Raw genomic sequence first — 26,387 nt, 5'->3', positions numbered from 1 at the left:
TGTCTGAAACTTAGTGCACCTAAACTCAAAGCATACGATACGTATGTATTGAAATAATTAATTCATATCATTTTCCATAACAATTTGAGATAGTTGAAAGATAAAACAACAATATTATTTAGTTCTAAAGTTTCCTTTACTGAAACTATCCCCTTCTGCACAGTATCTTTAAAAAAAATAACTCCAGTCAGGAATCCCTGGAGTGATTTCATTTGAATGGACACTAGAGTTCAGCTGCTAATATTGATATAAAGCAACCTCTCAGATTTATATTCTTCTTAAACATTCCCAGATTTATTTCTGCTAGCCACTAAGTTTCATGTATAAGTATCATGTAAGATCCTATTACCTGAGTCCAGAACAAATGCTGAGTGTTGCAAGGGAATTTGGAATATCTGCAAAATATCCTTGGTAATGGCAATGTATCTAAAAAACAGTATGGAAAAGTAAATAAATAAATTCTTTATGAATAAAAATGTATTTGCTAACATTACAGTAGATTAAAAATGTTAAAATAATTGAAAATAATGATTGTGTATCATATAGATTTGTTAATGCAGCTTTTCAAGAAAAAAGGGTATTTGATAATCCTCTTTATTTTGCACCACCAAGGTGCCAATGAGTATTCTTTCAGGTCTGGTTTTATCTCTATCATGTACTATTTTTATGTACAGCAATCAACCACATAACAGGTCATAATTATGCAAAATAAAATATTTGTATTAAATTGTCATCATGGGATAGACATATCCCAATGGTAGTGATAAGGCCACGTCAATAAAAAAAAAAACATATGAAAACAAATATCTGTGACATCTAGAGCTTACCTTAAAATATGAAGACTCTAAATGCAAAAATCCAGTTTCATTATATGTATAAATCAAAAAGTCCTGGGATAAAAATGAGCTAAGAAAAACAAAAATAAAAATGGTTGAGTCATGAATTTAATATTAATATAAACATCAAAATAAAAACAAATGTGAAATACCTAAAGTTCGTATAATAATTTGCTTTAATTAGAGCATACTGACTCCTCTGTATCAGATATTAACATATGAGCCTATGTATGTCTTTATCTAACAAACATTTACTAGGTGCCTACTACTGATAGATGCTCTTCTAGGCATTGGGATACAGCAGTAAACAAAAGACAAAACCACTGGTCTTCATGAGAGTGAGAGACAAATACTGCTAGCATGTTAGATGTTAAATGTTATAAATAAGGCCTGGGTGAGGGAATTTGGTTACAAAGGTAGATAGGATGGCATGAAAAACCTCACTGAATAAACTGAACCTGAAAACAAACCACATGGATTTGTACAGATATGTTATTTGAGACACAGGATAAAATGAAAAGACCCTGAGGCCAAAATATGCCTTCTGTATATAAAGAACAGCTAAGGGGTGACGTGACTGGAATGAAATGTTGATTGAAGATGAGAGACAGTAATAAGAGATAGTGTCACAGAGATGAGAAGCCGTTAGAAGATTTCAAACAGATATATGATAGGATCAGACCAATATTTTATGTTATTTTTTTTTAATTTTTTATTTTTTATAAACATATATTTTTATCCTCAGGGGTACAGGTCTGTGAATCACCAGGTTTACACACTTCACAGCACTCACCAAAGCACATACCCTCCCCAATGTCCATAATCCCACCCCCTTCTCCCAACCCCCCTCCCCCCAGCAACCCTCAGTTTGTTTTATGTTATTTTTAAAGTTTTATTTATTTACATCATCTTTACACCCTACATGGGGCTCAGACTCACAACCCTAATATCAAGAGTCACACGGTCTTCTGACTGAGCCAGTCAGGCATCCCTCAGACCAACATTTTAATAGAATCAGACTGAATGCTATCTTGAGAATTATCTGTAGGGCAAATAAGCAGAGAGAGCAATTAGGCTATTATCCAGGCAAGATATGATAGTGACTTGAACTAAAACAGTAACAATATTTTGAAGATTGAACATGGAATTTAATAACCTATTGTGGGAAATAATGCATTGTGAGGGAAAACAAAAGAAAAAATTGATATCAAGGATGACTCCAAGGTTTCGTTTTGAGAAACTAGAGTTGCCATTTACTGAGATGACTGTAGGAAGGATAAATCTTAGGAAAGTATCAGAAGTACATTATGCGGGCACCTGGATGGCTCAGTGGGTTAAAGCCTCTGCCTTTGGCTTGGGTGATGATCTCAGGGTCCTGGAATCGAGCCCCGCATTAGGCTCTCTGCTCAGAGGGAAGCCTGCTCACCCTCTCTCTCTGCCTGCCTCTCTGCCTACTTGTGATCTGTCTGTCAAATAAATAAATCTTTTTTTTTAAAAAAGAAGTACAGTATGGATATGATAAGTATGAGAATTCTAGCAAACACCAGATTGTCAAATAAGTAGTCAGATAAACAAGTAGGTGTTCATTGGAGAGGAAGAAAGTAGAGATATAACTTGGGAGTAATCAATACATGAATGTATTTAAAACTGCAAGAGGGGATGAAATAACCAGATGATTGAATGCAGTGAGGGAAAACAAGATCCAAGAAAAGTACCATGGAGTATTCTAAGATTGGAGAGATGGGGAAGAATCTAAAAAACAAACAAGATGAAACAAAGAAAACTGAGAGAGTAAACACAATGGTAAGAATTAAACCAGAAGTCTGCAGTGTTCTAGAAGCCAAATAAAGAAAGTATTTTTGGAGGAGATACTGATCAGCTAGACAAAATACTGCCATTTGGTCAAGAAAAATGAAGACTAAAAAATAACTGGCATTCAGAAACATGAAGAAGTTTCTTATTTAAAAAAAAAAAGATTTTCTTCTCAGAAAACATTTTAATCGGGTTTTACAGACATTAAAGACCAACATAGGTTTAATGATCATGAATTAGGTGAGAATAGTCATAAATGAGGAGTTTTCTTCCATGTTGTTCAACTACAGAGATGTAAGGCAGACAAATTGCAGTAGTTACAAATATATATTTTCAAAGATGCAGGCAAAGAAGAGGCTGTTTGGCTCCACTTGCATGAAATTTTGAGAAACTGCAAATTAGGAGACAGAAAGTATGTTGATTGCATGAGTGTTGCCTGGAGTGGTGGGTGGAATCAGGGATTAAATGTGAAATGGCATGAGGATCTTACATAGGATATGAAATGTTCTACAATTGATTTATGGTAGCTGTTTTCAATACTGTATATAGTTATTAAAAATTATTGAATTATACACTTGAGTGAGTTTTATGATATATGAATGTACCCAATAAAGTTGTTAAAAATAAATGCAAATATAATTAACACATTCATAAAATATGTCATTAGTTGAATTTCCCACCAATAACCACTTGATGCATAATTAAGTTTGATTTTACATCAGGCACACTTTTAAAAACTTTTTTAAAATTTAAATTTTTTATTTTTTATTTATATTTTATTTTTTTTTAATTTATTTTCAGTGTTCCAGAATTCATTGTTTATGCACCCACACCCAGTGCTCCATGCAATATGTGCCCTCCATAAAACCCACCACCAGGCTCACCCCAGTCCCATTCCCTCCCTCCAAAACCTTCGGTTTCTTTCTCAGAGTCCAAAGTCTCTCATGCTTCGTCTCCCCCTCTGATTTCCCCCAACTCCCTTCTACTCTCCATCTCCCCATGTGCTCTGTGTTATTCCTTATGCTCAGCAGATAAGTGAAACCATATGATAATCGATTCTGCTTGACTTATTTCACTCAGCATAATCTCTTCTAGTCCCATCCATGTTGACACAAAAGTTGGATATCATCTTTTCTGATGGAGAATAATATTCCATTGTAAATATGGACCACATCTTCCTTATTCATTCATCCATTGAAGGGCATCTTGGTTCTTTCCAAAGTTTGGGGACTGTGGCCCTTGCTGCTATGAACACTGGGGTACAGATGGCCCTTCTTTTCACTACATCTGTATCTTTGGGGTAAATACCCAGTAGTGCAATTAGGGGGTCATAGGGTAACTCTATTTTTAATTTCTTAAAGAATATCCACACTGTTTTCCAAAATGTCTGCACCAACTTGCATTCCCCCCAACAGTGTAAGAGGGTTCCCCTTTCTCCACATCCTCTCCAACACGTGTTGTTTACTGTCTTGTTAATTTTGGCCATTCTAACAGATGTAAGGTGTTACCTCAATCTGGTTTTGATTTGACTCTCTCTGATGGCTAGTGACGATGAACATTTTTTCATGTGTCTGTTAGCCATTTGTATGTCTTCATTGGGGAAGTGTCTGTTCATGTCTTCTACCCATTTTTTTGACATGATTATCTGTTTTGAGTGTGTTGAGTTTGAGGAGTTCTTGGATATCAGCCCTTTGTCTGTAGTGTCATTTGTGAATATCTCTCCCATTCCGTGGGTTGCCTCTTTGTTTTGTTGACTGTTTCCTTTGTTGTGCAGAAGGTTTTGATCTTGATGAAGTCCCCAAAATTCATTTTCGCTTTTGTTTCCCTTGCCTTTGGAGACATCTTAAAAGAAGTTGCTGTGGCCGATGTCGAAAGGTTACTGCCTATGTTCTCCTCTAAGATTCTGATGGATTCCTGACTCATATTGAGGTCTTTTATCCATTTCAAGCTTATATTTGTGTATGGTGTAAGAGAATGGTCGAGTTTCATTCTTCCACACATAGCTGTCCAATTTTCCCAGCACCATTTATTGAACAGACTGTCTTTTCTCCACTGTATATTTTTTTCTTGCTTTGTTGAAGATTATTTGACCATAGAGTTGAGGGTCCGTATCTGGGCTCTCTACTCTGTTCCACTAGTCTAGGTGTCTGTTTTTATGCCAGTACCATGCTGTCTTGGTGATCACAGCTTTGTAGTAAAGCTTGAAATCAGGCAACATGATTCCCCCAGTTTTGTTTTTCTTTTTCAACGTTTCCTTAGCAATTTGGAGTATCTTTTTTTTTTCCCCCAAAAAATCACTTTTTTATTTCATTGGTTTTCTTTCTTGTCTTCCTATTTTTTATTTTATTTTTTCTTATTTCTTTTCAGTGTAACAGTAGTCATTGTTTTTGCACCACACCCAGTGCTCCATGCAATATGTGCCCTCCCCAGTACCCATCACCTGGTTCTCCCAACCTCCCACCCCCCCGCCCCTTCAAAACCCTCAGGTTGTTTTTCAGTGTCCATAGTCTCTCATGGTTCTCCTCCCCTTCCAATTTCCCTTAACTCCCTTCTCCTCTCAATCTCCCCATGTCCTCCATGTTATTTGTTATGTTCCACAAATAAGTGAAACCATATGATAATTGGCTCTCTCTGCTTGACTTATTTCACTCAGCATAATCTCTTCCAGTCACGTCCATGTTGCTGCAAAAGTTGGGTATTTATCCTTTCTGATGGAGGCATAATACTTCATTGTGTATATGGACTGCATCTTCCTTATCCATTTGTCCGTTGAAGGGCATCTTGGTTCTTTCCACAGTTTGGTGACCATGGCCATTGCTGCTATAAACATTGGGGTACAGATGGCCCTTCTTTTCACTACATCTGTATCTTTGGGGTAAATACCCAGTAATGTAATTGCAGGGTCATAGGGAAGCTCTATGTTTAATTTCTTGAGGAATCTCCACACTGTTCAATTTGGGGTATCTTCTGATTCCATACAAATTTTAGGATTGTTTGCTCCAGCTCTTTGAAAAATGCCCATGGAATTTTGATAGGAATGGCATTGAAAGTATAGATTGCTCTAGGCAGTATAGACATTTTAACAATGTTTATGAGCATGGCATCTTCTTCCATCTTTTTGTGTCTTATTCAATCTCTTTCATGAGTGTTCTGTAGTTCCTCAAGTACAGATCCTTTACCTCTTTGGTTAGGTTTATTTCCAGATATTTTATGGTTCTTGGTGCTATAGTAAATGGAATCGATTCTCTCATTTCCCTTTCTGTATTTTCAATGTTTGTGTATAAGAGAGCAACTGATTTCTGTACATTGATTTTATACCCTGCCACATTACTGAATTACTGAATGAGTTCTAGTAGTTTGGGGATGGAGTGTTTTGGGCTTTCCATATAAAGTATCATGTAATCTGTGAAGAGAGAGAGTTTGACTTCTTCTTTGCCAATCTGAATACATTTTATTTCTCTTTGTTGTCTAATTGCTGTTGCTAGGACTTCTAATACTATGTTGAACAAGAGTGGTGTGAGTGGGCATCCTTGTCGTGTTCCTGATCTCAGAGGGAAGGTTGTCAGCTTTTTCCCATTGAGGGTGATATTCGCTGTGGGTTTTTCATAGATAGATTTTATGAAGTTGAGGAATGTTCCTTCTATCCCTATACTTTGAAGCATTTTAATCAGGAACAGATACTGGATTTTGTCAAATGCTTTTTCTGCATCAATTGAGAGAACCATGTGGTTCTTCTCTCTTATTGATTTATTCTATCACATTGATTGATTTGCAAATGTTGAACCACCCTTGCAACCCATGGATAAATACCACCTGATCATGATGTATAATCTTTTTAATGTACTGTTGGCTCCTATTAGCTAGGTTCTTCTTGAGAATCTTGGCATCTGTATTCCTCAGGGATATTGGTCTAAAATTCTCCTTTTTGGTGGGGTCTTTGCCTGGTTTGGGGATCAGGGTAATGCTGGCTTCATAGAAAGAGTCTAAAGTTTTCCTTCTGTTTCAATGTTTTGAAATAGCGTCAGGAGAATAGGTATTATTTCTTCTTTGAATGTTTGGTAGAATTCCCCAGGGAATCCATCAGGTCCTGAGCTCTTGTTTTTTGGGAGGTTTTTGATCACTGCTTTGATCTTGTTACTAGATATTCAGGTTGTCAATTTCTTCCTGATTCAGTTTTGGAAGTTTGTAGGTTTTGTAGGTTTTCAGGAATGCATCTATTCCATCTAGGTTGCTTAACTTATTGGCATATAACTGTTGATAATAATTTCTGATGATTGTTTCTATTTCCTTGTGTTGTGATCTCTCCCTTTTCATTCATAATTTTATTAATATGGGTCTTCTTTCTTTTCTTTTGGATTAGTTTGGTCGATAGTTTATTGCTCTTATTGATTCTTTCAAAAAAAAAGCTTCTAGTTTCACTGATGCATTCTACTATATCTCTAGTTTGTCTCTCATTGATCTCTGCTCTAATCTTGGTTATTTCCCTTCTTGTGTGTGGGGTTGGCTTAATTTGTTGTTGATTCCCCAGTTCTTTGAGGTGTAAGGAAAGCTGGTGTACTCTGGATTTTCATTTTTTTGAGGGAGGCTTGGATAGCTATGTATTTCCCCCTTTGGACCACCTTTGCTGCAACCCAAAGATTTTCTTGTGGTTGAGCTCCAGTTTCAAAGCATTGTGATCTGAGAATATGCGGGGAATCATCTCATTCTTTTGGTATTGGTTGAGCCCTGATTTGTGACCCAGTATGTGGTCTATTCTGGAGAGGGTTCCATGTGCACTCGAGATTAATGAGTATACTGTTGTTTTATGGTGGAATGTTCTGTATATATCTATGAGGTCCATCTGATCCAATGTGTCATTCAATGCTCTTGTTTCTTTATTGACTTTCTGCTTGGATAATCTCTCTATTACTGAGAGTGGTGTGTTAATTTTCCCTACTCTTAATGTATTCATATCAATATGACTCTTTATCTTGATTAACAGTTGTCTTATATAGTCGGCTGCTCCTATACTGGGGGCATAAATATTTATAATTGTTAGATCTCCTTGGTGGATAGACCCTTTAAGAATGATGTAGTGTCCTTCTGTATCTTTGGCTACAGTCTTTAGTTTAAAATCTAATTTATCTGATATGAGAATTGCTACCCCAGCCTTCTTTTGAGGCCTATTGGCATGAAAGATGCTTCTCCATACCTTCACTTTCAGTCTGGATGTATCCTTAGGTTCAAAATGGGTCTCTTATAGACAACATGGATGGGTCCTATCATTTTGTCCAATCTGCAACTTTGTGCCATTTTATGGGTGCATTTAGGCCATTCACGTTGAGATTATTGAGAGATACGTTTTTATTGATATCATGTTACCTGTGAAGTCTTTGTTTCTATAGATTGTCTCCATAAATTTCTGTCTAATGATATTCTTGGGTTTTTTCCTCTTTTATAGAACCCCCCCTTAAAATTCCATGTAGTGCCAGCTTGGTGGTCACATACTCTTTTAAACCTTGCTGGTCTTGGAGGCTCTTTATCTCTCCATCCATTTTGAATGTCAGTCTTGCTGGATAAAGTATTCTTGGTTGCATGTTCTTTTCATTTAGTGCCCTGAATACATCTTGCTAACCCTTTCTGGCTTGTCAGGTTTCTGTGGACATGTCTGACATTATTCTGATGGATCCTGCTCTGTATGTAAGGAATCTCTTCCCCTAGCTGCTTTCAAGAGCTCCTGTCTAACATTATGATTTATCATTTTTGCAATCAGGTGTCTCGAGTTCTTTCTAGATTCCGTGATCTTGGGGGGAAGCTTTCTGCCTCTAGGACACGAAAGTTGGTTCCATTCACCAGATTGGGAAAATTTTCATGGAGAATTTATTCAACTATATTCTTTAGTCTTCTTTCTTTCTCCTCACTCTCAGGGATTCCAGTAATTCTGACCTTGCAACATTTCATAGCGTCATTTATTTCCCTAATTGTTTTCATGGCTTCTAAGTTGTTTGTTCCCACCCTCCTCCTGATCCTTTTTCTCTATCAGTTTGTCCTCTAGATCACTAATTCTATCTTCTGCCTCAGTTACCCTAGCTGTTAGAGAATCCAGATTGGATCTCATTGAGAGCATCGTTAACATCTTTGCTGGTGGCTTTCATTTCTGCCCTAATCAATTCCATTTTGTCATTAAAGGCTTTCTCCAACCTAGCCATTGCCTAGATAATTGTTAGCCTGAATTCCCTTTCAGATATACAGTTTATGTCCATATCCAACAGCTCTGATGGAGAGGGCAAAGTCTCTGAATTTTTCCTCTTTTGGGCATTCTTCCTCCTAGTCATTTTGGTGAAAGATGGCTGAGGACATGTATAGTTGAATGTATCAACTGTGGTGCAGGCAGGGTGCATTCTGGAACATTTCTGAGCAATCGGGATTCACCGCCAAAAAGAAAGCAAAAAAAAAAAAAAAAAAAAAAAGAGAGAGAGAAGGAGAGGGAACAAAACAAAACAAAACAAAACCCAGCCTGAATGGGCCACAAAGGTAAGATTTATAAAGCATACAAACAAAAACTGACCCCCCCCCAAAAAAAAGAGGAACCCAGCAAAAATGAACCAGAAGTATAAGATTTATATACTACCAGAACAAAAACAAATACACAGAAATACTGACAGAAGAAAAAGATGGGAAGGTGCTTATAAATTCTCAGTGTGGCCAAGGAATGTTATTTTGATTCTTCCTGGGTGTATCTTGGTGTCTTTGTTAAAGGACTCAACTTTCCTGAGATAAAGGGGGATTAAAACTGGTTTATATATAGGGGTAGTATTGACTGGGGAAGAGGATTACCTTGAAGCTTATCTCTATAAGAATATTAAAAAAAAAGTAGAAAAGCAAAAGAAAAACACAGGTATACGTATCAAAAAAGTTAAAAAGTTATTATGGAATTTGTTGTACTGAACATCTCACTGTGATGGTAAATAGGTCAAAAAATTATTTAAAAAAATTGAAAAAATGAGAATAGTGGGAACAAATTAAAAATAAAAGTCGTATCTATGAAGTAGTGGTGGTTGTCCTCTTGTTTTTGTTTTCTTTTATTTTGTTTTGGTTGGATTTCTGGAGGAGGGGCCTGCCACATGGTTTCTCAGGTTGTCTTGCTAGAGTTGATTCCTCCTGTCCCCTATCAAGGGGTCGGCTCTGAGGAAGCTGGGTTTTTAGGCATTTGTTTTCTGGAGGTTTTGTTTTTTGTTTCTTTGTTTGTTTTTCTCCCCTTGGCATCTTTTGGCGGTTCTTTGGTGATTTAGAGGAAAGCAAACTGAACCCAGACCTCCATCTCAGAGAGAAGCTCTGTTCCCCTCTGGATGCTCCAGAGCACATAAACTCCCCCTCTGCTGTCAGCAGAGCACAACCCCAGTCACAGTCTCAGGGTCGCAGGAGCTCCTACTTGTACTCCAGTGTTACCAAAACTATGAGAAGTACTTGTCCAGAGAGCTGGCTTCCAGCGGTTGCTTCTGCCATGACTGTCTGGGCAGGTTGGGACCAGAGATAGCACACTGAGATTTTTGTGCTGGACCGGACTGGGTGTGTTCAGACTCTCCAGGTCCTAGAGAGCACCAGCTAGCATGGAACTCTCTCAGGGGAGGGTGTGGAGCATGACTCAGACCCCAGTAGTGCAGCGAAAGTGCAGAGTGCAAAAGGCTGTGGTTCTAGAGAGCACTGGATGGTGTCCACACCGGACTCTCTCATGAACACTGGAAGTTCAGGAACCAACGCCTAACTTCTTTGCTGCACTCTCTCTGACTCAGCGCCAGCAGTGGCTGTCCTGGGTCCGTGGGCTTAAGCCCTTGTCCCTAACCGCCTGATTCCACCAATTTCCCCTTCAAATCTTTTGTTCTTGTTGAGTGCTTTCAACCTGATTCCAGGTTAATGCTGGTCCCCAATCACAGGGCACTCTCATATTGGGATATTACCTTCCAATGTCACTTCTGGTGGCTCCCTTCCCCTTTTGTTTATCTTCCGATATCAGTCTGATGTTCCCACTCCGCTTTACCTGTCCACTGGCATCTTCTGCCCCCATAGAGATCCAGAAGGATATAATTTTAATCTCAGACTGATGTCATGGGGGATCAGAGTTCTTTGGTAGATAATCAGCTCACTTTAGGGGACTTGTTGAAACAGCACCTCCCACTTCTCCGCCATCTTGCCTCCCCCCCAACATTAGGCACACTAAACATATAACTTGCAGTTCTTGGGTTTAATGACTTTATACTCAATTAAAGATTTACAAATAAGTAATTTATTTCTTAATGTGACAATAACAAGCTAGAAAATTAAAATGCAGCATTCTATTATTCAACATTCTACTCTTCCATTATTCAAGACTTAATTAATCCTAATTGAAAAACAAATTGATCAAGCATTCTACGTTATTTTGCATTATTTAATTTAAATTGTATACCAAAATATTTAAAAGAGTTTTAATGAAAAATTATATCCCCTGGGGATAAAAATATATGTTTATAAAAAATAAAAAATTAATTTAAAAAAAAATTATATCTCACTGTTTTCTGAGATGCAGAGTGTATGGTTTTTCATCAATTGTAATGATATAAGTCACCTAAAATAAAGCAAATAAAGATGATTTAGTAAATCAGAAATATATAAACTGATACTTCTCTCTCATGTTAACAAAAAGATTCACTTGGGGGGGTCTGGGTTCAAGATAACAACACAAGAAAATCTTGAACTCACACCTCCCCATGGATACAATCAATATATAGCTACATATGAAGTAATTTACTCTGAAGAAAACTGGAAAACTGGATGAATAGGGACTCTACAGGAGAAAACAAAAAGGACAGCATTGCAATGGTCAGGAGAGGCAGAGATACAATCTTGCACAAAACAAAACAAAACAAAAACAAAAACAAAACAAACAAAAAACACTCCAGAAGGCTGGTACATAATTGGGAGGGAAGACAAAGACTTTCCTAAGGAGTCAGAGGCTTGTGCTATACAGTAGACACCTCAAACGTTAGACCCTAGATAAGAGACTGAGTCCCCAAAATACCAGGCTTTGAAAACCAATAGAGATTACCTCCAAGAAAACCTCAGAAGTGTAGAGCATGGAGAACCCACTGTTAAACAGAGCACATGCAGGATTGCTGACCCTGGGACTGAGAGCAAAAACACTAATTTGAAAATCATCTAGAGCATATGTAAAGGTGACCCATTTACTCAACTTAAAACACCTGCCAGAAAAGTAGGAAACCACTGGAACTCTCTCTGGTGACAGAGAAGCTGGTGGGTGCCATAGCAGCAATATCATTCTACTTTGCTAATGTCAGTGTTGGTGGGCATCATCTTGGAACTATCTCTCTAACTTGCGAGGGCTTTTGGGCACACCCAACTAAGAACCCTGTCCACACTATGGCAGCGTATCCATCTTTTACAGCCAGGCCAGACACCACCCCGCACTCACCCTGGGCCTCAGTGCAGCTCTATGATGTATCTGGCTGGCATGGGTGTTAGCTCTGCCAACCCCTGTGTGGCAGATGAGTGTTCACAGCTTCTATAGTGACACCCCTGGAGGATGTAACTCTAGCGGTCAGAGGAGACTGTGTTTTTAGGCTTCTTGTGACAACTACGAAAGGGTGATCCTTCAAGACTGGGAGAGGTAGTTGGTTTGCCTAATATGTAAAAACAAATACAGAAAATCAGGAAAGTGAAGAGATAAAGAGAATATATTCCAAATAAAAGACAAAACATCAGAAAGTCATTAATGAAATGCAGATGCACAATCAACCTGATAAAGAGTTAAAAGTAACAGTCCCATAGATGTTCACCAAACTTGGAAGAATAGTGATGAGCACTGTGATATCCTCAACAAAGAGACAGTAAATATAAGAAAGTTCCAAATAGAAGTTAAAGAGCTAAAGAATACCATAACTGAAATGAAAAATATACTAGTGGGGTTCAACATCACTGAATGAAGCCAAAGATTGGATCATTGAGTTGGAAAACAAAAGCAAGAGAACTCACCCAGGGGAAAAAAAGAAGAATTAAAAAATGAAGATAAATAAGAAACCATTGCTATAACATCAAGTGGAATAATACTTAGATTATAGTGATCCCAGAAGGAGCAGAGAGACAGAGAAAGGGCCAGAAAAACTATTTGAAGAATTAGTGACTGAAATATTCCCTAAAGTGAGGAAGGAAACAGATACACAGGTCCAGGAAGCCTTGACAGTCCTAAATAAAATAAACTCAAACAGATCCACATCAAGATATATTACAATTAAAATGGTCAAAGTTAAAGACAGGGAGATTTTTTTAAAACAGCAAAAGAAGCACAACTTACCACATGGAAGGAGAGCTCATAAGTCTTTCAGTAGAAACTATGCAAGCCAGAAGAGAGTGATATGACATATTCAAGTGTCTGAATGGAAAAAACTTCCAACCAATAATTCTCTTCCTGGAAAGGCTATTATTCCAAATCAAATAAGAGATTAAGATTTCAAGTTAGGCAAAACCTAAAGGAGTGATCGCCACTAAACTGGCCTTAAAAGAAATGTTAAAAAGCCTTCCCTAAAATGAAAAGAGATAACACCAATTGATAACAGGAAAACATATAAAATTAAAAAGGATCACTAGAAAAGGTCAACACATAGTGAAGGTAGTGGGTCAATGACTTATAAAGCAAGTATGAAGGTTAAAAGACAGGAATAATACAATTAGCTAAAACTACAAGAATTAGTTGGAGGGTAATAAAAAGATGCAACATGTGACAAGAATATAACACATGAGAGGAGGAGAAAAATGTAAAGTTTTGGAATGTGTTCCAATTTAAGTTGCTGTCAACTCAAAACATAAAATAGGAAGTTATATGTAAACCTCACAATAATCACAAATACATAAAAAATTAACTACACAAAAGTAAAATGTGAAAGACATCTAAAGATAGCACTAACAAAAAACATCAAACCACAAGGGAAGAGAGAAAGAAAGAAAAGAACAGAGAAGAACTACAAAAACAGCCAAAAAACAAATAGCAAAATGGCAATAACTACATGCCTATCAATAATTACTTTAAATGTAAATGAACTCTACAATCAAAAGGCATAACGTGGCTGAATGGATTAAAAAAACCAAGACCTATCCATGTTCTACCCACATGAAATGAATTTCAGAAGAAAGGACACACACAACCTGAAACTGAAGGGATGGAAAAAGATAGTTCATTGGATGGAAACAAAAAAGCTGGCATAATTATATTCATAACCAAAAAAACAGACTTTAAAATAAAGACTGCAATAATAGTTAAAGACATTATATAATGATAAAAGGGTCAATTTAATATGAAGATATAACATTTATCAGTACATATGCACCCAAAATAGGAGCACCAAGATACATAAAGCAAATATTGATGTATCTAAATAGAAAAATTAAAAGTTATATGGGGGGGCCTGGATGACTCAGTCAGTCAGTTGAACATTGAACTCTTGATTTCAGTTCAGGTCATGATCTTAGGGTCTTGAGTTTGAGCCCTGTGTTAGTCTCCATGCCTGCTTGAGCCGGTTTGGGATTCTCACTCTCTTTCCCCCTCTCCCCCTCTCCCCAGGACCATGCTGTCTCTCACTCTCCCCCCCAACCACCAAAATAAAAGGTTATATAAAATAGTAGGAGATTAAACCCCAGTAGATCAACCAGATAGAAAATCAATGAGGAAATACTGGTCTTAAAAAATATTAAACCAGATGGATTTAAAAGTTCTACACAGAATATTCTATACCAAAACAAAAGAATGTGCATTCTTCTGAGATGCACATAAAACACTCTCTAGGACAGATCACATGTTATACCAAAAAACAAGACTCAAAAATCAATATTGAAACCATATCAAGCATCTCCTCCACACACAATGGTATAAAATAAATCAATTTCTATCTCTGGCACACGGCCCCGTTTGTGGAGTCTCCAAACCCAGCAGATGCCCACAGCACTGATCCTCCTGGTGGATGAAGGTAGGAGGGGAGGTGTCCCCACATCTGCCACTTGAGGGGTCCTTGCCTAAAGACTAATGACCTGACTGTGCCTAAGATCCTGGTTTTTGGCAACCCTGAGCTGAGAACCCTCTCCTTAGCTCTGTCTCTGCAGCCAGCTTCCTTGCTCCAATACCTGGGAACTCTGTCCTAGTCTTTCTGTGACCCCTGAGGGTCCTGAGACCACCCTGCCCCAGTGAGGATTCCATCTTCCCTGCTTAGCCTCTGGAGTGATGTCCCTCCATAGAACAGACTTCTGAAAGTTCCGATTTTGTGCTCTGCTTCTCTATCACTTGCCGGGAGCCAACCCCTCCCCCAGCAGTCTGTCTTCCAATATATCACCTCAGATTCACTTCTCCACATATCCTATCTTCCAGAAAGTTATTGCCTTTCTGTTCATAGAATTGCTGCTATTCTCTTCGATCTCCTGTTGAGTTTGTAGGCATTCAGAATGGTTTGATAACTATCTAGCTGAATTCCTGGGACCTGATGATATTTAGGTCTCCTACTGGTTCACCATCTTGCTCCTCCCACTCTGGGTCCTGCTTTCTTACCCAGTCTGAAACCCAGTGCCTTTTCATGGGAACATTCAGCCCATTTATATTCAGAGTAATTATTGAAAGGTGTGAATTTAGTGCTATTGTATTGCCTGTAAAGTCTCTGTTTCTATAGATTGTCTCTGTTACTTTCTGGATTATATTACTCTTGGAGGTCTCTCTTTGCTTACAGAATCCCCATTAATATTTCTACCATGGCTGGCTTAGTGTCACTATTCTTTTAGTTTCTGCCTGTCCTGAAAGCTCTTTATCTTTCCATCCATTCTGAATGACAGCTTTCCTGGGTAAAGTATTTTTGGCTGCATGTTCTTTTCATTTTCATTTCATTTCATTCTCTCCCAAATCTCTTCTTTTCATTTAGTACCCTGAATATGTCTTGCCAGTCCTTTCTGGCTTGCCAGTTTTCTGTGGACAGTTCTGATGTTATTCTGATATTCCTCCCTCCATATGTAAGGAACCTCCTCTCTCTGGCTATTCTCAGGATAGTTTCTTTGGCTGTAAAATTTGCAAGCTTCACTATTTTATGTCGGGGTGTTGATCGATTTTTATTGATTTTGAAAGGAGTCCTCTCTGCCTGTTGGACTAAAATGCTTGTTTCTTTCCCCACATTAGGGAAGTTCTCAGCTATGGTTTGCTCAAATCTACTTTCTAGACACCACCCTCCACCCCCTAAGGGATACCAATAATTCTGATATTAGAACATTTCATGGCATTATTAATCTCTCCAATTCTTTTTTCATGTGTTACTACCAACTAATCTCTATTTTTCTTATCCAGTTTAGACAGCATCTCATTAACAGCATTTTTGGTAAAACTTGTACATAGATAGGTAAAATTGAATAGAGTTAAAAAAAAAAGGACTAAAATAAAGCATATATCTGTAAAAATATAGGTGTGAAACAATACAAGTTAAGTTGATATAATAAACATCTAGTTGAAGTGAGAAGGTTAAAAAACAAAAACAGAGATAAAGTATAAAGTATAAGGAAAAAAAAAAGGAGAATTCTATCTGAAAATAAACAGGTTGTGAGGCCACACTTGAAACTCAATATACAATTTTCCCCTGGCATTGGGATTTTATACTCTCATGGGATCCATAAGGATTGTCATCCACCTGTTCTTCTAGCTTGTCTTCTGGGGGAGGGGCCTGTGGTGCTGTTTCTCAGGTAATGCCACCTATATGGAATTGCCCCACCCCCTGTCAGGGGGATGGGTTCAGTAAAACCAGTCCTCTTTGTAGCTATTGCTCCCTACCAGGACAGCTTAAACTTAATATATACATCTATAAGCCAGTTGTCTTCTGCCATTTATGATTACAATTCCTGCTTCAATGTATAGCCTTGATTAAGGTCTAACATAATCTAACTTATATTAATTACAAAAGAGAAAAAAAGGAAAAAGCAATCCCTGGTACTGAATAGTTGATTTGGTCCTATCAGCTAGCCTTGGTGTTCTATTGTTGAACATAAATATATTCATAAAACATCAACATCACATACAGTCACAGTGAGACAATAATGGGTCAAGACAAAAAACAAGGCAATTTCACAATTGTGTCTAAATATGAATCAAATATAAACATCTTCCAAGCCAGAAAAAAATGACAAAGTATGCCTTTATTGAGCTATTGAGGAGCTATTGTTTCTTAACAATCATAGCTTTAGGATTATTCTACCCTTTCCTTCTCCTAGATAAGATTTATTAAAATACATAATCATAGACTTACGTTTATTTCCTGGGCTCCATCCAAACCAGAGCAAAGGCCTGCTTCCTAAAACCTCTCCCAAATATATTAAGCCTAAATCCTATAATGCCTTTCTAACACCTTGCTGAGATGCTCCATCGGTACTTATGGTCTGTGTACTCTCTACTGCAATGACTAATAAACCTAACTTGTTTGTCTATAGGTGTGTTCACAATGGTCTTTTGCAGGAAGACCTTGACAGAAGGAAATAAACCCACTCTAACTACTTTCCTCAACTGAGGACATTCTTCTCAGTGTTACTCACAAACATACTTAGATAAACTTTTGAAGGTTGGACACCTGCTGCATAAAGCCTCTAATAGCCCCAAATCTAAGCCACTGCTTTAGTGGAATGTATGGTTGTTATGACATCCCAAAAATCTATGAAAAAAAAGAATCTTTTATATGTCTAATAAAAATGTTTTAAAAAGATGATAAGGTATTAAAGGAAGAAAACAAGAGAGATAAAGGAGGTCTACTATCAGAAACCAAAGCATATTAGCATACTCTACTAGAGGGAAAAACAGTTTATGGAATTCCATATATAGAATACAAAAAATGTAGACAGGTACTGAACACATCGTGTAAAACTACTTCCTGCAATATCACCTTATGCTTTGTGAGGGGCATTTGAAGTAAATAGTTTGAAGTTTTTGGTTTGTTTCTTTGTAAAGATTTTGTTTTTCTGACAGAGAGATAGAGATCACAAGTAAGCAGAGTGACAGGCAGAGGGAAAGGGAAAAGCAGGCTCTCCACTGAGCAGGGAGCCTGACGCAGAGTTCAATCCCAGGACCCTTGGATCATGACCTGAGCTAAAGGGAGCTGCTGAACTGACTGAGCCACCCAGGCACCCCAACAGTTTGAATTTTAAAGTGATCATTCAGGGACACCTTGGTAACTCAGTTGGTTAACCATCTAACTCTTAATTTCAGCTCAGGTCATCATCTCAGGATCGTGGGATCCAGCCCCTGTCTGGCTCCTCACTCCGTGTGGAGTCTGCTTGGGATTCCCTCTCTCTACTTCTGCCCCTCCCCCTGTTCATACTCTCTCTCTCTCTAAAATAAATAAATTCTTTAAAATCTTTTTTAAAAATTACGTTGTCATACAATGGCAATGTACAAACTAAAGTAGGACAGAAGAAATTTTTTTCATGTAAAAGTTTTTCAACAGAAAACAGTTTACTTGTAATGGAATTGCAGTCATAAAGATTATATTTCATGTCCTGAAACATAGGTTTGATGCTGTTAACATTTTTAATCTTCTTTTTTTAAAAATTCACATATATATATATATGAATATATATATCCTACCTCAGAAGGTTAATTTGAGAACTAAATGAGATTAGTATATGAAACTATTCTAAAGGAAATTATTGTGATTTTCAAGTACATTTTCACATTTTTATTTTTATTGTAATTGTTCAATAGTAGAACTTAATCATGATAAGTTCCAATTTTGTGTGTCAAAATGAGTTAATGAATTCTTAATTTTTTTTTTGACTTTTTTTTTTTTTAATTTTTTTTATTTCCAGCATAACAGTATTCATTATTTTTGTCTCAGTGACAAAGAGAAAATCCTGAAAGCAGCCCGGGAAAAGAAGTCTGTAACATACAATGGTAAAAATATTAGATTGGCAGCTGACTTAATTTTTTAACTTACCCTTTTTTCAAAAATTTTTCCTTCAACCTGAAAAATTTTCTCAGTTACCATATATTGACTACAGCACTTTAACCTCCAGTTTATAATGCAAAACATTATAACTATACTAATTTGAAGTACTTTAACCAAGAAAATAATCAAAATGGATGCCTTCAATTTAATCACTTTTTTATATGACAAGTGAGCATTCTTTCAACTACTTTTTACATTATTTATTTATTATAATATCATTATAGGCAAGTAAATGTGAATTTCTTTTCTTTTCTTCTTCTTCTTTCTTTCTTTGGCCATTACTTCCATGAACCCTTTTGTTCCTGGGTCAAATTTTCCTCAAGACTATTTTTTCTGTCACTTGGTGGCCATTCACAAATTTATATAAATTACAGGCTGGGCCATTGTTATACATATTTCATACTGATTTTTCCTACCAGTATGATTTCTGAAACGAGTTTCATATTTATTGGAAGTTGTGTACAAGTATGTTGGAAGAGATGGAGAAGTGAGAAAGGCACAGGAGTTAGCAGAAGTATAGGAAGGGAGGATCAGAATGTACAAAATAGCACAGGGAAAATACTGTACTTTGCAAGTGACTATAGAGCAGTATGATCTGACTTATACAAAGGTAAATAAAAAGAGACTTAAAAAATTAAATTATAAAACATACATTCTTGTCATTTACCTGTTTCTCTGAATCTTCACTCTCATTCGACCTTATCTTCCATGGAACTGTGATATGCAGTAATATTGCTTCAGAATCTGCAATAGAAAAAAAAATTTTTTTTCTTCTGGAACAGTTCTCTCAATCAAGCCTGGATTCTTAATCCTCAGTACATGGTGGGGTCTCAAAATGTAAGTGAATTTATGTAGATGTGCCCGCTTTCCTTGGTGTACAGCTTTCACTAGATTTTCAATGGCACACTTAAAATGGCTAAGATCCAATAAATAAATAAAAATTAGACATTACAGTTCTAAAGGACCATCTTGATTGTTTCCAGAACCACATCAGGACCCGTTTCCTTGAGACTCTGAGGAATAAATTGAGGACAGTGCTCACACCTCCAGAACCTCTGGCCACAGACGGGTTGACCCAGGAAGACTGGCTGCATTTCAGCCACTAGGACCTTCCACCTTTGATGCGGAGTGTGGATGCTTTCGATAACATCCTCAGTCACCTATTCTAACCTGCGGGAGGGGGATATGGGGGGGGCACCAGAAGGGGATCCGTGAGTGGGGGCAGTAGGGGTCCCAGAGAAAAAGAAATTGCTCCCCCAGAAGTCTGGCCCTGCTTGGAGGCAAAAGGAAAAGGAAGTCGAGGCTCCAGTAGTCTTACCCAGGTGGGCACGCAGCCCTCCAAACATAGAGAGAAGTGCAAACAGAAGGAACATGGCTGTCCAGAGCGCTGCCAGCACCTCCGAGGCTGAAGGCCGTTGGGCAGCTCTGAGGCTCGTGGTCAGGAGTACTCCGGAAAGTCCAGCACGGCTGGCCCATTCGGGCGGGTGAGCATTGTGCTTGCTTTAAGCTCGCGCTGGCTCACCCTAAGGGCTCCAGAGTAGATCAGCGGCTTCCACAGCTCTAAGGACGGGATACACCGGACACAAGCTTATGTCTTTGCACACAACTGATTTGTTCTGGCTAAGTTTACGTTGATTAAACCCTCCAATAGAGACAAAGGGGCAAATGAGCGGGATTTGCTTTTCTGGTGAAGTTCTTGGTAATTTTTAATTCTCCATTTCATGGTTTTCTGATATGTTTTTTATTTGCTGTGATGGAGGAGAAAAAGGGAAATAGGAATGTTAACCACTCTTGGGAGAAATTTTCTAAATGGTGCTCCTGCTGACTTCTCTTTGCAAATAAGGAAAAATCAAGAATATTGAACTTGATCTTGGACAAGGCAGTCAAAACACTTTTCTTCAACTCTGTGCCTATGCTTATAGCATTAAATTGTAATTAGCTGAAGAGAGGGAAAGGAAACTTAAGTGTTTTGTTAACAGTTACTCTAAGCACTAGCAGGGAAGCTATAGAGGTGGGAAGGGCAACAAGGCAAATAGGAAATATGTCTCCAGTGGACAAGAGAATGTCTATGTTCTAAGAGAAATCTTAAACCACACATACCCAAAACCTAAATCAACTTCTGCCCACCTCTCATCTATACCTTCTTTTATACCAGTACAGCCTTTTGCACAGATGAATTATGTGAACAGTTGCAACGTCAAACTCCAGTCAAGATTAAAACTTGGACCTGCTGGTAGTACATATGGGATCCTCAAAAATTCTTTTTTTTTTTTTTTTGATTTGATTAAAATAACTTTTATTAAAGTGTGAGGAAGTCGAGACAAAGAATACATGGATATAGATCTAATAGGTTTATATAATGCTCACAAAAATTTTTATTCCTATTTCAAATGCTTTCTTTCTCAGGAAATGACTTTTTAAAATAAGGCAGCCTACTGATCATAATGACCTAAAATAGGTTAGTGGCAATGAAGATGAAGGAAAGTTATGTTTGAATGATCCTGATATGTACTTTTTTTTTTTCACACAATTCACCCACTAAAGTGTACAATTGAATAATTTTAGGATTTTTCATATAGTCACAGATGTGTGCTATCACCACCCCTCACCCCCAGCTCTTTAGTATCCTCCTAAACAACCCCAGCCCTACACAATCACTAAACTTTGTCTCTCTAGATATCTCCATTCTGGGTATTTCATACCAATGAATAACATACAGGGTTTGTGACTGGCTTTATCCACTTAGAATAATGGTTTCAAATGTTCATGCAATTTGTGTCAGGGTTTCCTTCCTCCTTATGGTTGAATAATATTCATTGTGCATAGATCACTATTCATACAACATTTATCCATTTATTAGTTGATGGATTTTTGGAAAAGCAATCTCTTGGTCTCTGTGGTGAGGTACTTCCACCCCTGAAGCAGGAACATCTTCCTTATGATGGAGACTCTTTATGAAGGTTCTCATTAGACTCCAGCTAGGGTGAGGGTTCCCTTATCCATGTACAATGCTTTGAGGTATGCAGAAGTGCACTTATCTCAGTAAGAGGGAAATAGGGTGGAAGGCACTGAAGCAAGAAAATCTTCCCCATGACTATCCAAGGGTTCCATGATCCAAGCATCATTTCCTCTCAACATCCCAAAGCCTGGAATGGATAAGGCAGGGAACCATGAGTTATTGGAAAGGTGTGGACTGTGGGTTTCTTCTGAGAAGGGAGCAGTGAGCATGGCCCTGGGCATCAGAGGGTGGGCAGCAGCAGTGAACAATGGAATGCTTACAGCTTGGGATGTATAAGCTTCCCTGGTTCAAAAGAGGCAATGTTTATTTTTTCCTAGAGGATCACAGCAGGTAGGAGAATCAATAGACACAAGCCTATATATTTTCACTCCCAGGATTTATTTTTGTGAAATTCAAAACTTTAAGCCATAACAAAAGGAGAGAATAACAGATTCTTTTTTTTTTTTTCCCACACTCAAGAGCAAAGCTGTTAACAGTGAACGTCTTGATAATTAATATTCTTTCTCCAACCTTTGGCTTTTTGACATCATTTAGTCACTGTTGTGAAACAAGTATAGAAAAAAGGAATATTAAAATTTAGTTGTTAATAAAAGCTATCTAATTTTCTGATGCAACTATAGGTGTAGCAAGTAATTAACCTATAGAGCACTGCTTTTAGTGCCACAGTCTATGCCTATGCTCCATGAAATTCTTAAACCCAGCTTTCTTTGTCCTGAATTATCGGCAACAGCCCCAGTAAAGGGAAATACTATAAAGTGGTAGTCACATGCATTTCATTTACACAGTTTTAACAATTCATGCAGACAAAAGAAAATCATCAACAAGAGAGGAAAAGGAAAATATGTGAAGAAATAAATAATAACTATTAGTGTGTTTTTATCTTCAGAGGAAGAGTACTTCCAGAAGTCCTCTGTGCATGTCCAACAGGTGTCTCACATACATACACATGTTCAAAACCAAACTCATTGTTCACCCCTCCACGTCAACACCAACACAAACTGGTGCTGACCTAGCTACACAATATGTCATGACTAAAAGGTGTTGTCATCCATTGTGTCAGAAATGTTTAAGTCTTTGTAGTTCTCTCAAAGTATACCCATCCAGTCACCCCTTCAATTGAGTCTACCTCTGTTATAACTCCCCAAACTTTCCTGTTCCTTTCCTCTTACCTGATTCTGCCTCCTCCTGCATTTCTGTGTATTCGTTAGTCTCATAGCTGTTTCACTAGCCTCTGGTTCTTACTGTGTCTGACTGATTTTTTCCCTACTTTATCCCAGTAAAGTTTGTAAAAAGAAAACCATGCCATGCTGAATCATTCCCTTACCACTTCAAAAATACTTTATAGGAAAAATATTTTCTCACGGATGAGAAAACAAACTACTTGCCAGAGCATACCAGGCACTTGTCTTGGCTCACCATTACCCATGCAGATTTTTCTCTCACAATGTTCATAAATTTTAATGTAAATTTTTAAATGTATTAAGAGCACACATTTTAAAATAAGTCTGCATTTGCATTTAACTTCGATGATCCTGTTGTTTTATCAATAAACATTATTTAAGCACTTTTCCTTTTACTTTATATTCAAACTGTCAGTTCATTCTGTTGGTCACCTTCAAAATTTATTCCTAAGACCATCTTTGCTAACCCTGGTCAGAGGTACCACTCCTTCCCTCCTGGATCATGGCAGTAGTTTCACCACTAACTGGTTTCTCTATTTCTACTCTTGTCATTATACAGACTATTTTCAACAAACCAGACTTTTATTTTATTCATTTTTTAACAAACCAGCCTTTTAAGGTGGAAGTCATAGGCTTGAAACTTTAATTCTCCAGTGATTTCCCTCTTTCACTGAGAATAAGACACAGGTGGCCCCCAAGACTTGCCAGAGTCTACAGGTGTTTACTGTCTGACTTACTACCACAAGCCGCCTGCTAACTCTACTCCAGCTAAACTAACATCACTTTTATTCATCAAATATTCCTGACTTATTTTTTCATTGAATCATTCACGTGCTTGAAAAGCTCCTGCCCAGATGTATGCATGCATACCTCTGCCAGCTCTACACCTGTGTCAGAAAGAGTTGATTTACAGCTGGAATGGAAAAACTCTTTCTCTCTGGGAAAGCCTGGATGCCTGGTGTCACTTTTTGCCAAGACAATGGCAGTGGGATTTGTAATGGGCTGTTTACAGCTCAAAATAAGGAAACCTGAGGCCTTGTGCATGAGGTGTCTCTGGGGAGTCTCTTGCTTGCTTGCCTTCTCTTAGCTGCACTGTATCCTTTACATTTCAATAAAAGCCTCCTGTGAGTTGACCCTGGGAAGTCAAGTACCTACTTTCAGACATCTGAACTGGGTAAATAGTTGCACCTCCTCCAACTCTTTGCTTACAAATCCCTTGCTGAATAGAGCTCACTCTTTCAATCATATTCAAAAGCTCTATCCAGCTCTTTCTTCACCACCAACTTTCCCATTTACCCTTACTCAGAAATAAGACCATTTTATGTGTAGGGTAGTATTTGTAAATGTCTTCTCTGGTGGCAGACGGTAAACAGAGATCCATTGACTTAACTTTCCATCAAAGTAAAATATGGAGGAATGGCACATTAGTAATTGGATGAACTCTTATTTTCACTCATGGTTGAATTTTTACATTTACTCCCAGTGATATGTCTAATATGTCAAATATTATTATTTATGTATATGTCTCATAAATTTGAATACATACAGACATATTCATATATATATATATAGAGAGAGAGAGAGAGAGAATATATAGGTATGTATATTGAATATATACAGATGCCAACCTTATTCCTTCTTTTAGCAAAGAATTATCTTTCTACCCTTGAGGGACAGTTAATTTATCATTTTGCCTGGCATTTAATAGATCCTCAATAAATGTAAATTCCATTCCCCTTCACCAGATGTAGCAGGCTATGTGTCAAAATTGTAGAGTTCTTAAGAGTTTAACCCTGGAGTCTGGTTGTCTGAATTGAAACTCCAGTTCAAAACTCACTGAAACTTGCTAAAATTTACAGGGAATTACTTAAATTCTTTATGTCTGTTTCCTCATTTTGGTATGAGAATAATAATAACCATGGGATCTTAGTGAAGAATAAATATAAACAGCAGAAGTTAATCTGTGTATATCTACTAATAGGAATCTCAAATGTCAGAGAAGGATGCATAATTGCTCATAAATATTTTAAGAATATATTTAAATTCTCTTTAATGTAATTTTTCATTATAAATATGTTGTTTAATAAATCTCTAGCTAATCTCTAGCTAATATTAGTTAATATTAACATTTCTAAATTAATGTAAAACAAAATTATCAAATGCTTTTGGTCTTTGTTTTAGTATATGATATTGATAAATAAGAATCAATATGATGAAATGTGGAATAACAGCTTCCTTATAGTGAAGCATTATTAAGTTTCTTTTAAAAAACCTTTTCATGAATAACATCATTTTAAATAATTTGACTCTTTCAATTCACCTTTAACTCTATGACATGGTGCTGTTACTATCGCTGTCTTCTGATATAAACCTGTGTTAAAAAAAATAGCATTACTTTTAGGGTTATCATATTTCCAATTTTATTGTTCTATCAATTAACTATGTAAATAACTATTCACTTTTTTTGAGGTCCTAAATGAGTCCTCTATATCTCTCAGCTACAACATTACATGTTGTGGAATTTATATAGCCTCCATTTTTATTTTCCTTTGGCTCCTATACATACTCAATTCCTGTTGAAGAGGAGTGTTATGGTGTTCAGGTTCATATTACATGGCAACAATTCCTTGGCCACAGATGATGAGATCAGTTTTGAACATCTAACTCAGAACTATAAATCCAGACAGAACATTAGCTGAATTTAGATACATTTGCAGAGCTATTTTCTTTATCTCTTGAAAATGTGAACTAAGAAGCATTGGCTTGGACAGCTTATTTGTATTTTCTTTGAAAATGAATCTAGAAAGGATTGAGATGGGTATTCTGGACTATGTGCAAGCAGAGAAGTCATTTTGGAGGGAATTGATAGACAAGAAGAGATGTTTTTATTCATAAAGTCCTTGGGTGATGGAAAGAATAATCTATTTCCTGAATATCTAATTCATTACCATTCCTTTGGACTTCAGCTCTACATAATGACTTACATTTGTGGCCCTAAAACCACTTACTGTTGATCTAAAACTTGGGCTGTTATAACCAGAGTTTGTTAGTTATGACCAATGATCCCTTAGTATAACATTTCTTCCAAAAGTCAGATTTGTTTCTAGCAACTATTCAGATTTTCTAGGATGTCTTAAGTAAGAGCAGTGGAAGGCTTATGCCAGACATCATTCATTCAAATAAATTATAACAATTTAATTATTATGGAAATATCTGTACAAATTATGGTGACCTTAACTGGTTGCTTACTAACTTGTTGAGAAATAAAATGAACTAACTTCAGAAATGGAGATGTCAATGGAAATTTTATATTATTTTATCTCTATCTACACAAGTAAGAAAAAAAGATATTTTCCTTTAGCATGGAACAACAAGATCCACTTATTTATCTTTACTTCTGCATTCTCATTTCCTAAACATCCACTAAGCAAAATTATGGTTTGTATTGGCGTGATGGTAAAGAAAAAAGCTGTGTTTTAAGAAATAATTCAGAGTAAGACAGCTATGATATATTCTCACTTATATGTATAATCCACAACTAAATAAACAAACAAAC

At 37.1% G+C, this 26,387-nt stretch overlaps 2 protein-coding genes across 4 annotated transcripts in view; both read right to left on the bottom strand.

Moving 5' to 3' along the window:
* The window catches only part of LOC116581945 (disintegrin and metalloproteinase domain-containing protein 18-like), a 181,568-nt gene extending 161,527 nt beyond the window's left edge, over positions 1–20,041 (bottom strand). For all 3 annotated transcript variants that reach the window (XM_032329289.1, XM_032329290.1, XM_032329291.1), the window contains exons 1-5: positions 19,950–20,041; positions 19,299–19,375; positions 11,177–11,232; positions 828–906; positions 350–426 (exon numbers count right to left, since the gene is read on the bottom strand). In XM_032329289.1, the coding sequence (XP_032185180.1) occupies positions 350–426; positions 828–906; positions 11,177–11,232; positions 19,299–19,375; positions 19,950–20,004 (344 nt within the window). In that variant the 5' untranslated portion in view covers positions 20,005–20,041. The remainder of the gene's footprint in view (positions 1–349; positions 427–827; positions 907–11,176; positions 11,233–19,298; positions 19,376–19,949) is intronic.
* A 2,043-nt stretch (positions 20,042–22,084) lies between these two features.
* The window catches only part of LOC116581953 (A disintegrin and metallopeptidase domain 3-like), a 134,197-nt gene continuing 129,894 nt past the window's right edge, over positions 22,085–26,387 (bottom strand). Inside the window, exons 20-21 of the mRNA XM_032329296.1 lie at positions 25,152–25,202; positions 22,085–22,187 (exon numbers count right to left, since the gene is read on the bottom strand). Of these exons, the coding sequence (XP_032185187.1) occupies positions 25,160–25,202 (43 nt within the window). The 3' untranslated portion in view covers positions 22,085–22,187; positions 25,152–25,159. The remainder of the gene's footprint in view (positions 22,188–25,151; positions 25,203–26,387) is intronic.

Source organism: Mustela erminea, chromosome 21 (assembly GCF_009829155.1).
Source record: "Mustela erminea isolate mMusErm1 chromosome 21, mMusErm1.Pri, whole genome shotgun sequence".
In the NCBI taxonomy this organism is placed as follows: Eukaryota; Metazoa; Chordata; class Mammalia; order Carnivora; family Mustelidae; genus Mustela; species Mustela erminea.
Note: the sequence above shows the minus strand (reverse complement) of the source record. Positions and strands in the feature narration are given on the sequence as shown.